Consider the following 12926-nt stretch of genomic DNA (forward strand, 5'->3'; position numbering starts at 1 on the left):
AACCCTTTGCAGCAGCAACTTGTTTCATAGGTGCATTGAATGAAAAAATAATCAAATGTTACAAGCACATACACCTATAAAGATTGGTAACTCTAAATAATCAGGGGGGCAAAGTTGAGTTATCAATGTCCATCAAAATAAGTTATCAGACAACAATAACAAAATAACCATCTTGCTGGTATGTGTAAAACAAAAATATAGTTTCAATGCACATGAGAACAGTATAGAAAATCAGAAAAGAACTACTGAACATGAACGAAAGTAAGAATGTGAATACCTTTTCACTGGTTCAATCCCTGAATCCTTAGCAGCAACAGATTGTTTGCCGGGTGCCCTGCAAAGGAAAAAAAGCAAGTTAATTACCAGCATGAAATTACCTAAACTACCTTACTCAAACAACTGTATTTACCATGTTGTTTCAGGCACATAATTGATAAAAAAGACCATGGAAATAATCATTCACCTGCGTGGGGCCTCCTTCCGCACGGTGGATAGTGGGACGGATACACTGGTTCCCTTTTCAGCCACAGGTATACCAAGCTCCTGGACCACAACTTTCTTCACATCTAAATGAATCTCCGATGCTGACAGTGCAATTGGTGAAGACGGCCTTTGCGATGGGCTGGGAGGCACAACTGGTGAAGTTGGACGGGGGGTGATGGCACAGTTGGTGAAGCTGAACGGGAGGGTGATAGCAGCCTCAGTTTCTTGCGCCTCTGATAAGCCAAATTTTTCACAAGCTGAGTACCACACCGCTTGACAGAAGATTCAGTGGCCGCCTCAGCTTGCGTATCTGTCAGACCTTGCTGGCTAAGCCCTCCATCACCTGATTCAACGGATGCTGCATGAGATGTGCGAGTGAGTATGATCTGAGACTCATTGAGGTTATCATCGACAGGGCGGACAGGCGTGTCTTCAACATTTGCTCCTGTGCCATCATGAGCTTTGATAGTTGCACCATCTAGATGTGTGGTGTCATCATCAGCTGGACCGCTGCCCGTATCTACATCCACGGTACCACTTCCCGAAGCAACAAAAGGATCTTTACTGCGACGACGAACAACTCGATAGTCCATATCATCATCGGAGTCAGCGTCAGAATCAGAATCATTGCCTCCGTGATACTCGTCATCACTGTCAGAATCTTCAGTAACATTCTTTCCAGGGCTTTCTGGCCGCCTGCCTTGCGATGAGCGCGTAGTCCTTGACGTCGTACGGGCGGCAGAAGAGAGAACGTTCAATCCAGCATCTAGCTGACGGGATGCATCTGAATGGCCCTCATCATCTAAAGCGGTGAATGATTGCACAAGATTGCCTATGATGCCAGCCATGGCGGACATGAACCGAGCAACTATTTGAGTTGATTTGGAAAATTTCTGTTCAGCATAAAAATACAAAAAAATAGAAATAACTAGTAAGTTATCACCAAAATGCAACAAAAGTTATAGTGAGTTAATAAAAAAGCACACACAAAAGAACAATACCAAAAACAAATGTGTGGTGTCGTTGCAGTAAACAAATGAATGTATTCATGATTTAGCAAAAAATGAGTCACCATGAAAATGAAGATCAATATACGAGAAAGCTAAAACAACACAGTTAGATATCAGCAAAAAAAATTAAGTTATCTAAGAATCATAACAAGAAATGCAACCAAAGTTATCATGATATCAAGTTATCACAGGAATGCAACAAAGTTATCAAGGCATTACACTAAGAATTATCACATGGTTGCATCATAATTATTATCCTTTATAGAGGATATGACACATTGGAAACAAACAAATTAGTAAAGAGTGTCAAGTTGGCATCAAAAGAGGGTCACCACATTTAGTGCAACAAATAAGTTATCAGCCAATGAAAGAACATAAAACAGCAGAAAAAATCAAGAAACTAGGTTACATGCTCACCTCCTGACTGCAGCTTGGGGCAGTATGAACACGCATAAACTTGTCAAGACCTTCCAGACCACCAAACAGACAGAAATTCATGCCAAACTCAGGCTTCAACTGGAAAAAAATGTAGCGACATGTCAGATAAGTAACAACAAAAAACAATGAAAAGAAAATGCAGTTGCAAAGCAGTGTGTGAACTGAAAAACATAGATATAGATTATCGGTAGTTTCCCGAAAGAAACTTTGTCAGCCTGAGCATCCTTGTTGAGGACAAGAGTTATCAGCTTCTTTGTCCAGACATTGATGGGAAAAGGACCATCAGGCAATACGATGCCAAGTCCAGAAAGATCAATCGCATGAATGTACAGTAGCTGACAAGAAAAATACAAGCGTCATGGTAAACACAAACAAAAATCAGACACAATATGACAAAGAAATGACAAATGACAAAAGAGAAGGTAAGAGGAAAGCATCGTCACTTACATTGTAGAAGAGAAGGCAACCCCTGGTAGGCTTGCGTTTCAGCGGCGCCTTGTGTAGTTCATCAGCAATAAATTTGGACCAATTGAGGTTTTTAATACCATCGATGTCCCGCTGCAAGTTAAAAAACAAAAAGAAACTGAAGTTCACCGAATGCACCACAAAAAAATATGAAAGTTACCACACTGACATATAGTAAAGTTATCAGGCACACAATAAAGAAAATGACATGATTACAAAAAAACTTACCAGCACAGCATACCATCGGGGGCTAATTTTGTTGGAGGTGGTAGGGGCAATGACTGTATTCCCCGCAAGCAGAAGCCACATACGCTTGAAAGTATCATCAGAATTTTTAGAACCCTTTATGAGATCAACGAGATCAGTCATTTTAGGGGCATATCCAAGCTCGCCAAACTACTCAAGCCCTAACTCAATATCAGTTTCAGTAGGGAGGTTGTAAGGGACATCCTTCCCTCCACGCGGCACGCCCATAACACGATGCACATATTCCTCATTGACCGGAAGCCTGCCTCGGCCTGGTACGACCACCTCATGCGAATTGGGTTCGTAGAGATCAGCAAGCCACACACTGAGATTGTTGAATAGATGGTCACACTGGATATTCCGAAGGCTAGTTAAATCCATATCATCAATGGCAGCCTTCCTGTCATCATTCATGTCCTTGCATGCTAGAAGAAGCGAACTGGGTGAGGCTCTGTTCCGCGGAGGAGGGCGTTTCGCCTTTTTCGAAGGAACCTCATCGATTCCGTCACCATCTCCTTTGCGCTTCCTCGGCATTGTCTCCCTGACACATAGGAAAAAAAGCGAATGAAACCATTAGATGACTTTGAAACACTGATAACACATTTAACTGCAACATTTATAAAACTGGTGTTTGACAAAGCAATAATACAGTTGATAAAAGAAAACAAGCAAACTGCAATTGATTCATCACACCTGCTAAAAAAATTTAAAACAGATGACACAGGTATACAAAAGCATGTGTGACTGATAATTAAGGCACAATGCAATTGGCAAGTTACAACCAAATTACCACTGATAAAAAATAGCATTCACACATGTTCATTAATAAAACAACCAGACAAATGAATGAGAAATGAGCATTGTGCTGCATGTAGTTAGACTAGAAAACTACTGGTAACTACAGTAACATGACAGTGGTAAGTGTAATACAATCATCATGATAATTTAACCATAACAAAGACACCACCGATAAATAGCAGTGTTTCAGCATCTGGTAATTTGAGTGCAATGTCATTGGCAAGTTCAATATAAACATCATGATATTTGAACATAACAAGAGATCACAAGAAAATCAAGCATTGTAAACTACTGATAACTACAGTAACATGACAGTGGTAAGTGTAATACAATCATCATGATAATTTAACAATAACAAGACACCACCGATAAATAGCAGTGATTCAGCATCTGGTAATTTAAGTGCAAATGTCATTGGCAAGTTCAATATAAACATCATGATATTTGAACATAACAAGACATCACAAGAAAATCAAGCATTGTAAACATGCTAATTGGAGCACCACAAAGCCTAATCAATAGACACACCGCATCAAACAAAAACCAACATAAAACAACATTATGTGAAAAAACTTAGGATTACTTTTCAAATACTCAGCCACTGATGCACAACTTGAAATCCATAAACACCAAACACTATTGGATGTCCTAAACATCCACATCCACAACACTAACACCAGACCAAAATCCTTATTAGAACCGACCACGCTTGCCACCACTAACACCTATCCACACCCACGCTTACCACAAATTAAACGAGATGTCCGGGCCATATTGAACTAGAAATAGAAGGCGACCTAATCTAACCTAATAGCAACAACAACGGCCAGAATCGAAGGATCCGAGCACCAAAAATCAAGGGCGAAGCATGAAGGCGGAGCAACAGGAAATACAGAGCGGGGCGGGTGTGTGGGTGGGAGGAGGGGGGATGCGCTGCTCAACGCCGACTCAGAAACTAGAAGCCGGCCTTAATCTAACCTAATGGGAACAACAAATCACCGGATTCGAAGGCTCCGTGCACCCTAAATCAATGGCGGACCGGCGGCAGAGCAAAACAGGAAGGAAACAGAGGTGGGGAATGCGTTCCTCACCGCAGATTCAGACGCCGTCCGCCGCGAACCGGAACGCGCCACCACCAGGAACCGTCACGGATGAGGGGGAGGGGGAGCGAGAGGGGACTGGGAATGAAAACCGCAGCAGCAGAGGAGGAAGAAATAAATGCGGGCGAGGAGGGAGAGGGGGCGAGTGGGGATCGTGCGCATTGGGCGAGACGGGCGGTTTCGGACGGGCCCACCTGTCATCGACTGAGCACAGGCGTAACGGCTAGCGCCACGCGCGCTGCGCGCAACAGGGACGACGCGGGGCGTTGGATGCGGATCGAACGGCTATCGCTTCGTACGCGCCTGTTGCAAACCACCAGTCGACTGGTGGATAGATTTCTCGTTTTCTATAATCTCATTGCTAATCTCTTCTATCCAAACAACCACTAAGCGCCAGTCCAAGCACCCAGGCCTTCCTAGCTCGTTCTCCTCTTGCAGCCTGGCCCAGTTGCTGCAGTCTACCAAACACGTCGGGTCTGATGCATCATGCATTTTGTAGATAGACGGGAGAGATATGTGTGAAGTGAGGAGTGAATTTATCACCACCATCACCAACTCTAATTTACAAGGCATAGTAGAGATTTGTTTTAGTGTAGGTATAATAGAGATAGTAGAGATGACGCCCAATCTTAAGTTTGTTGAGTAGAGATAGAGAAGTACTTCCAACGTTTTTTTCCTCTGTGATGAAGTACATCCAAATCCAACTTCATTAACCGCTCAAAGAACAGTCTAGTACTGCCACATATTGACACCTTTCTTGTCGACGGACCGAACTTCTTTGTTCAGTGCATCGTTTGCTAATAGAATAACCAAACGGATCCTAACGAAGGAAGCTCGTCAGGCGACGGGGACACTGGTTTTTCCCGTCCTACGGCCGGCGACCCTGACGACGACGGGGCTCCTGACGCGGTGGCGGCGGCGCCCGGCGCCGTCCGACCACACGATCTGCCCGAACACGTACTCGCCGGGCAAGAAACGCCCCGTCCTGGCCCTGAACGTCACGGCGAACTCCTTCTCCTCCCCGGCCGCGGCGAACTCCAGCCGGCTCGGGCGCACGGTCACGGACACGCCGCGCGGCGCGCGGACCCGCACGTCGTACGCCGCCGGCGCCGCGCCCACGTTCCGCACCCGCCTCGTGACGGTGCGCGGCTCGCCGGAGGCGGACATGTGGGGCACCGTGACGGACGGGTAGTTGAGGTCCTCCGGCCTCCGCGGCGTCTCCGGGCAGGCGCGCGGGCCGCCCATGAACGTGCCGATCACGGTGGAGTTGTAGCCCAGCGCGCAGAGGAAGTGGAGGTAGTCCGTGGCGTTGGTGTCGTAGACGAGGCCCGGGTCGGCGGCGCGGTTGGGCTGCACGTGGCCGGCGCCGTAGGCGAAGGGCGTGGCGCGCAGGAACGACGAGTTGCTCATCGGCCTCCGCGTGTTGTCCTGCACCCTGGCTGCACAAGGCCAAAACGACGACAACTCTTTTTGTCAGCGCGCGGCAGCAGCAAGAGATTGGTCTGAAATGTCACGTTAATTTGTACCGGTGGTCATGATGGCGGACTTGATGGCGGCGGGGCTCCAGTCGGGGTGGAGGGCCTTGAGGAGGCCGGCGATGCCGGCGACGTGCGGACAGGACATGGAGGTGCCGGACTCGGAGTTGAAGAGGACGCGGCGGCTGTCGAAGGTGAGGCCGGTCGGGCCGGCCAGGCCGGTGAACGCCGCCAGGATGCTCACCCCCGGCGCGGTGATGTCGGGCTGCGACACATATGGTAAGATGCTCAGCATGGTTGTGATGTTACTAGACGATTATTAAGGCACGAGCGAGTTGGTGAGAGAAAAGCCGGACGGACCTTGAGGATCTGGGGAGTGACCGTGTTTGGGCCCTGAGAGGAGAAGGCGGCCATGAACGGCGCCGGCTTCGTCTCCAGCGCGGTGTTTGGCAGGGTGATGTAGCCCGACGCAGACCTGCATGACATTTTGATGTTGTGGATTCAAAAAATGGTCGAGCAAAAAAACGATTGGCCCATACAGGTCTCGAACCTGTGACCTTCGCGTTATTAGCACGACGCTCTAACCAGCTGAGCTAATAGGCCCTGTTGGTAGTGACGTCGAAACAATTATAACATATCTGAGATCATACCTGGTTGAATTCAAGTAGGCGAGCAGCGCGACTCCGTCAGAGTAGGTGATGTGGGTGGCCGGGAGCACGTGCGCGTCGGCGATCATCTCGTTCCCGGTGGCCTCGTCGTTCGCCAGCACCAGCCCGACCCCGCCGGCACGATGCACCGCCTCGCCTTTCTCCACTCGCGCGTTCTTCCCTCGCATGCACACCACGATCTTCCCCCTCACTTTCTTCTTGTCCAGCGACCCCTCGATGCACAATTGCCTGCAATGATAACATAACATGGTTACAGTTTCATCTCTGACAAATCATTGCAAGTAAATTTCAGCAGCAATTTGATCGTGTTTTCTTACGCTTGGGCCACTGTTGCATCTTCTGCCTTGGCTTCTACAGAGCTGATCAGCCGGTAATGCTTGTTGGCAGGCAGGGGCACCGGCGACAGGCTCTGTCCCTGAGCAAAAGATAAAGTGTTACATTACCACGGGAGAGATGGACACATAGCAGACTCGACTGAAGATAACTCGGGCAGAAGCAACATACTTTGATCTGCTTCTTGTTGCCGAGGACCAGGTACGCCGGGAACTCGCGGTCCATGGTGCTGGCCCCGACGGTGACGAGCCACGGCGCGGTGTTCGACACCGTGCCGGCCCCGGGCCCGGAGTTCCCCGCCGAGGAGACCACGGTGACGCCGTTCCTGACGGCGTGGAACGACCCGATGGCGACGCCGTCCCTGAAGTACTCCGTGGGCGCGCCGCCGAGGGAGACGGAGAGGACGTCCACGCCGTCGTGGATGGCGGCGTCGAAGGCGGCGATGATGTCGGCGTCGAAGCACTCGCTGCCGTTGACGGGGCGCCAGCACACCTTGTACGCCGCGACGCGCGCGCCGGGGGCGCCGCCCTTGGCCGTGCCGTTGCCGTAGCCGAACAGGTTGGCGCCCGGCACGAAGCGGCCCGCGGCGGTGGACAGCGTGTGCGTGCCGTGGCCGTCGCTGTCCCGCGTGCTGGCCGGGCTCGGGCTCGCGCCCGCGCCCGCCCGCCCCACCGTCGCCGCGTACCCCTTGTTGAAGTACCGCGCGCCGATCAGCTTCCTGCATGCGGCGCGCGCGCTCATCACAATCACAATCACGATTCACAGCCACAGTTCACGTCAACGCCGTGCATGAGACGCCATGATGAGCCGCTTGAAAGGTTAAGCTAATAATTGTGTACTAACTATCAGCAACACCATGATGTTTCCAGGAGAATCTTGCTTGGAGGAGCAGAAGCCAACGGGTGATTTGAAGGAGGAATTTCCTCGGTGTGATGAGGATGGTCCTAGCGTGCGTGCATGCGGACAAGATCGCACTCTTGGCATGTTTCCTCCCGCGACTGCGTTTCATCAGGCACGCTGCATTATAGGTTGTCGAGCGAGCGGGTTGGCCTGGCCCTAGCCGCGGCAGATGATCGCACATCACATGGTAAGCTCGCGCAGGAGCCATGCATGGACCCCGACGCAGAAAGGGTGGAGAGCGAAGCCAAGCTTGCGCTGTGCGTGGACCAGGGCGCCCTTTTGGAGCTTTTCGGAGGTCTGAACGAAGAGCGTGGTGCCTAGCGGCTTGCTCATCAGCTGCTCGTGGATCGATACGGTACCTGAAGCAGGCCGATCGAGCTGGATGCAAACAGGGGATGCGTAGGGACAAGCACGATGCCCGGGGCAACATGTAATCATGGGAAAGCGCAGGGCAGAGAGACGGAGGAAATCTCTCTGGTAGGCCGGGATGCATGCAGTTGAGTCGGGCTCTAATTTTGAAGCTGAATCATGGCTGCAATCTGTGGCGCCACCACACTGACCCTGGCAGCCAACAGCGGAAAGGTGCCATCGATCTGTTGAGGATGCGAGCTCTGCCCCCTGCCTACGCTCGCTCACATGCATGCCTCGCGGCGTGGACTGGTGGACTACTGGTAGGGGCAGATGCTCAGCGGAAAGGAGGGCAGGAGAGGCACGTTTGTGCAGAGGCAAGCATGCTAGTGCGCTAGTACAGTGCAGTGCTAGAGGTTTTTTGTTTTAGTTTATTTTCCATTTCGCACCTTGTTAGCATGGCGGCACACCGGCAATAGTGCAATGCCAATACCATGTGTCTGAAACTTGCATGGGCATGGCTGACTTTTTCTTGTGGTTATGTTGCACAGTTCCAGCGGTTTCAGACATTGTTAGCATGAGCATTTACCACTGATGCACTGCCCGTTCGTAGCCTGATTAGGCCAGCACAACTCTACTTCAGTTTAAGCCTATTATTCAGAATCAGAAGAGGCACAAGTGTATACTACTAGCCTGGCTCCAAGTCCTAGGGCACGGCATGTCGAGATCGTTGCTTAAAATAACCATAGCCCATAGGCACTTGCCTGAACTTATGGGACAAATCTTAGTTAGGTCAAGACATGTCTCTCGAACCGCAGTCGACCTCTTGTCACTAAAGAAGACAGCCAGTAGGTGGGGTAATAGTTAGTTTACGCTCTACAAAGCCCTGTACATTGCACAGCGACAGTGGTCAAGTCAAGCCCACGTTGGCGAAACGCTAAACAACACGAACCAACCAACGCCCGGACAAAAACCAAACCACGTCGGGATAACGCACGTACTACAGAGCTTGAACCGCCGCGCCCGAGGCGACGCATGGAGGCACGGAGGGCCGTGTGCCCGTGCGGCGTGAGCAGCCGCTAGCTGCAGTGCAGACGGTATACTTACTCTAGAGTGCAAGCAAAGGAGAAACGGAGGGGAGGAGGAGGGAAACGCGCGCACGGACGGACCTGTTGCAGCGGACCTGGGCGTCGTCGGAGGAGGACTGGTCGTGGCAGACGCCCCGCCACCGCGCCGGCACCGGGCCCATGCCGTCGTCGCTGAAGCTGCCGGCCTCCGGCCACACCCCTGCATGCATGAACCGGTGTAAACATAAGTTAGTTTCAGTCACATGCATGCGTGCGTGCGTGCATGCCGGGCGGTGGCCCCGCGCTGCGTGGTATAGTAGCAGGAGTAGCGTGGTCGCCGGAGCCGGGGGCCGTGGATGAGGAGGGATTTGACTCGGCGTCCCGGATTCCCTGTCGACGACGCCGGGCCTGTCGCCCTCGCCCGACCTGTGCAAGCGCGCCAAGCAGCAGCAGCCCCGCGTGGAGGAGTGGACTTGTGATGCACGCTTTGAACGCTGCCCTGTCCCTCACTCACAGTAACAGACTAGGGCCTCTTTTCTTTTGGTGTGTAGGAATTTTGTAGTAATCTCATAGGATAGAATTTGTATAGGGAAAATTTCTTTAGAACCCTCCTATTCCTGTGAAGGAATTCTTACTATCCTTCACATTTTATAGAAAAATAAACATTAGACTAAACTGAATAAAAAAAATTATATAATGTAAATCAAAGAGTTTCTTCTTTTCTATTCCTATTCATAGGATTTTATATACATGTCATCTCATTTTCTATAGCTTTCCTATTCCTATGATTTTTCTATCATATAAACCAAAGGAGGCCTAGGTACTTCATCGGGCGGTTGCAACCCTGTTAGCACCATTTTCACTTGAAGAACGAGATAACATTTTCTCGAGAAAAACAAGATGAAACATTTGCCTCCAAGGAGATCGTAAAAATACCAGTGGCACCAATGAGATTTTCTGACACCTGCACTGCTAGGACCCAAGCGGCCTTTGAACTACGGCCGTGGTAGTTCCGAGTCCCAACGGCTCATAAAAAACCGGCTCAAGGCAAGCGCAGGGCCGTGATAAATCGTTCCTCAGCGGCGAGCCTGCCATCCATCCACCAGGAACACGGGAGGCCAAAAGCCGAAACCGCTGTGCGTCTGGGTCAGATTCTCGATTCCGATTGCAATGCAGTCGCAGGCAGCGGCTGCGCCTGCGCGCTCTGCGTGCACCGCACCGCACACACCCGCTGCACAGAGCGCAGGCACCGGCTGCCTGCCTGGTGCCTATACGCTACACCTACACGGGTCGGGTCGAGCCGTGCCAGAAACTGGACCGCTGTTTTGGTCTGATCCATTTACAGTGTCTACTCTACTCTATACTGCTGAGAGGGATGGCCATTTACTACTGTACTGACGTCAAGAAATGGAGTGAATCTCACCACCGGGTGGCATTTTTCAAGTTCTTGGGCCCAAAATGATCAGCACCGGCTGACTCGGCGAGTAATAATTTGTGAAACACGGCGAAGAGATCATGTACGTACCGGTGTCTAGGTTGCCGATGATGACGCCGTCGCCGTACCTTGCCTTGGCCCAGATGGAGTCGGGCCTCACCCGGCCGTCCTTCTCCATCCCGAGGAACTCCCATGACCGGGTGGTGTGCAGCTTATGCCCTCTGTTGGGGAAAACAGAGACGACGCTCGGGTGCTCTGCACGCGCAGCGTAAACACACGGCTTAATACCAAGAACCCATCGAAAACAGAATCCCACACCCAGCAAAAACCACATGCAAGCGCCGTGTAGATGGAAATATAAATTATCCAGTAGTGCAGGAAGAAGACAAGCGAAGAATAAGACGATGAAGAGTTGAGACGCACTTGAGATCTGCATTGCGTCTTCCTCCTCCAGCGTGGCGGCGAAGCCATTGATGTACCTGGTGTAGGAGTAGAAGATGGCGTCCTGCGCCTTCTCCTCGCTGCATGGATTGCCTCCAGATGTTAATCTACAAGTTTGCAGTGATCGGCTGGAGGGTGCTTGGATTCGACTCACTTACCTTCCCAGGACGGAGCCCAAGAACTGGTAGTGGGAGTTCTTGGCGCGTTCCTGGTTGGAGGCGAGCGCCGCGCCCTCTCTGCCATGCGAGTGGCATCCGAGGTACACAACATACGACTGCAGCAAATCGGCAAACCTTTACCACCAGCTGGAGTAAAACACGAGGAGAAGCGAACCAAGAAGAAGATGGCCAAGAGCTAGCAGCCAGCCACCGGCCGCTCCACTCGCCTTTATCTCGGCAGAGGCCGGGCGCTGCAGCAGCGCGAGGCCGCAGACCAGCAGGAGCACCGGAGCAAGAGGAGGAGGAGCACGGGGGCTCCTCTTCTTCACGGAGGAACGCATGCTGCCGCGCATCTCCTTTTCCGACGGTGCACTGAGTACTGGATGATTGTTGTTGTCGAGAGGGGATTGGGGATGGATTCGGGGCCGGGGTCGGTTCTTGGGGCGCTGCGAGGCAATGGGTACTTGGGAAGGAATGTGCCTGGTCTTCATGATGGTTTTTTATAGCGGCGTGGGGGGCGAGTTTTGTCCTCTCTCTTCTCTCTGTAACTGAAAGTGTGGGAGCTTTTGTGTGCGCCAAAAGGGCCTTTTGGCCAGGAGCAGCGGCGTGCCTTTCGGTTCAGTTATTATTTCCGCAGCACCCTCCCTCGGCTGTGGTGGCATACGGAAGCCTTTTTGGCAGGTTTTAACTCAAGATATGGCGATGATGAGCGAGTGATGTGCTCGGCTCGTGTCATGGATAGATGCCAACTCTTGAATACTGCATATCCATTTGGAGAGATTTTTGGATGCTGCTGCTATTTATGTTCTGCAGTAACGTTCCACCGGCCACCTATGGGTTGTTGTTGCGTTTGCTCAGAGTTTGTTTGGAAAATGGCGTTTTCTTCATAATATAGAGAGCGCATTTCGGTTCGAGCGTACATCATGTGGTGACACGCAGGGAACCAAAACAGAGGAGAGTAGTTCGTGTATCCCTAGACCTTGGTTCCTGATAATGGGTTCATGCCGACCCTAAATGGTGAAAAAACAGAAAAAGTGACCGCATAGGGTTAATTCCGACTTTTCGTCGTGCACAAATAAGGATGAAAATAATACTCCTATGTGGTGATTAGTAAGGAATATAAATGAAACAAATTACTATTGACGAGAGTTGGTGGTCTTCATGATGGTTGCTTCTCCACCAATGGATACAAATCGGTAAGGAAATAAATACATAATTGATGTATACTAGTAATGTGGTTAATTAATGATATTAATTCTGTAATCTTCATCTCGTTCAAATAAGAAATGAAATAATATTTCATTGATGGCTCATAATAAATAAGGGAATGACAAAAGAATAATTAATAATACTGATATTTGATATGAGATTTTTTGACGTATGTGCACAAACAAGGAAAAAAATAACGCATCATTAACACATCATGATAAGTAAGAAATTTAATAAAAATGGAAAATTAATAGAAAGATATTATCACGGTATTACAACATCCATCGTCGTCTGGCTAGACACAATGTGATATAATCATGAGATGTTGAAATAGGGAAATGAGAAAAGATAA

The 12926-nt window shown here is 50.1% G+C and overlaps 1 protein-coding gene and 1 non-coding gene across 2 annotated transcripts; both read right to left on the reverse strand.

Moving 5' to 3' along the window:
* Window positions 1-5197: 5197 nt before the first annotated feature.
* On the reverse strand, window positions 5198-11870 carry LOC125552873 (subtilisin-like protease SBT5.3). Its single transcript, XM_048716576.1, has 11 exons — window positions 11593-11870; window positions 11366-11481; window positions 11190-11287; window positions 10857-11021; window positions 9434-9551; window positions 7188-7734; window positions 7001-7098; window positions 6666-6911; window positions 6376-6490; window positions 6067-6280; window positions 5198-5979 (listed from the first exon to the last, which is right to left on the reverse strand). The coding sequence occupies exons 1-11, from the start codon at window positions 11854-11856 to the stop codon at window positions 5378-5380; spliced, it is 2583 nt and encodes an 860-aa protein (XP_048572533.1). The 5' UTR covers window positions 11857-11870; the 3' UTR covers window positions 5198-5377.
* Window positions 6545-6618, reverse strand: TRNAI-AAU. The gene has a single exon. It is a non-coding gene; the product is annotated as a tRNA-Ile (tRNA).
* Window positions 11871-12926: the final 1056 nt, after the last annotated feature.

Source organism: Triticum urartu, chromosome 4 (assembly GCF_003073215.2).
Source record: "Triticum urartu cultivar G1812 chromosome 4, Tu2.1, whole genome shotgun sequence".
Classification (NCBI taxonomy): Eukaryota; Viridiplantae; Streptophyta; class Magnoliopsida; order Poales; family Poaceae; genus Triticum; species Triticum urartu.

Bases quoted from the DNA above. Each gene is read 5' to 3' on its own strand.
- LOC125552873 (XM_048716576.1), bottom strand. From the start codon at position 11,856: ATGAAGACCAGGCACATTCCTTCCCAAGTACCCATTGCCTCGCAGCGC. The intron at 11,288-11,365 runs GTAAGTGAGTCG...CAATCCATGCAG, and splicing joins TTGGGCTCCGTCCTGGGAAG to CGAGGAGAAGGCGCAGGACG. The intron at 5,980-6,066 runs GTACAAATTAAC...GGCCTTGTGCAG, and splicing joins GTCCGCCATCATGACCACCG to CCAGGGTGCAGGACAACACG.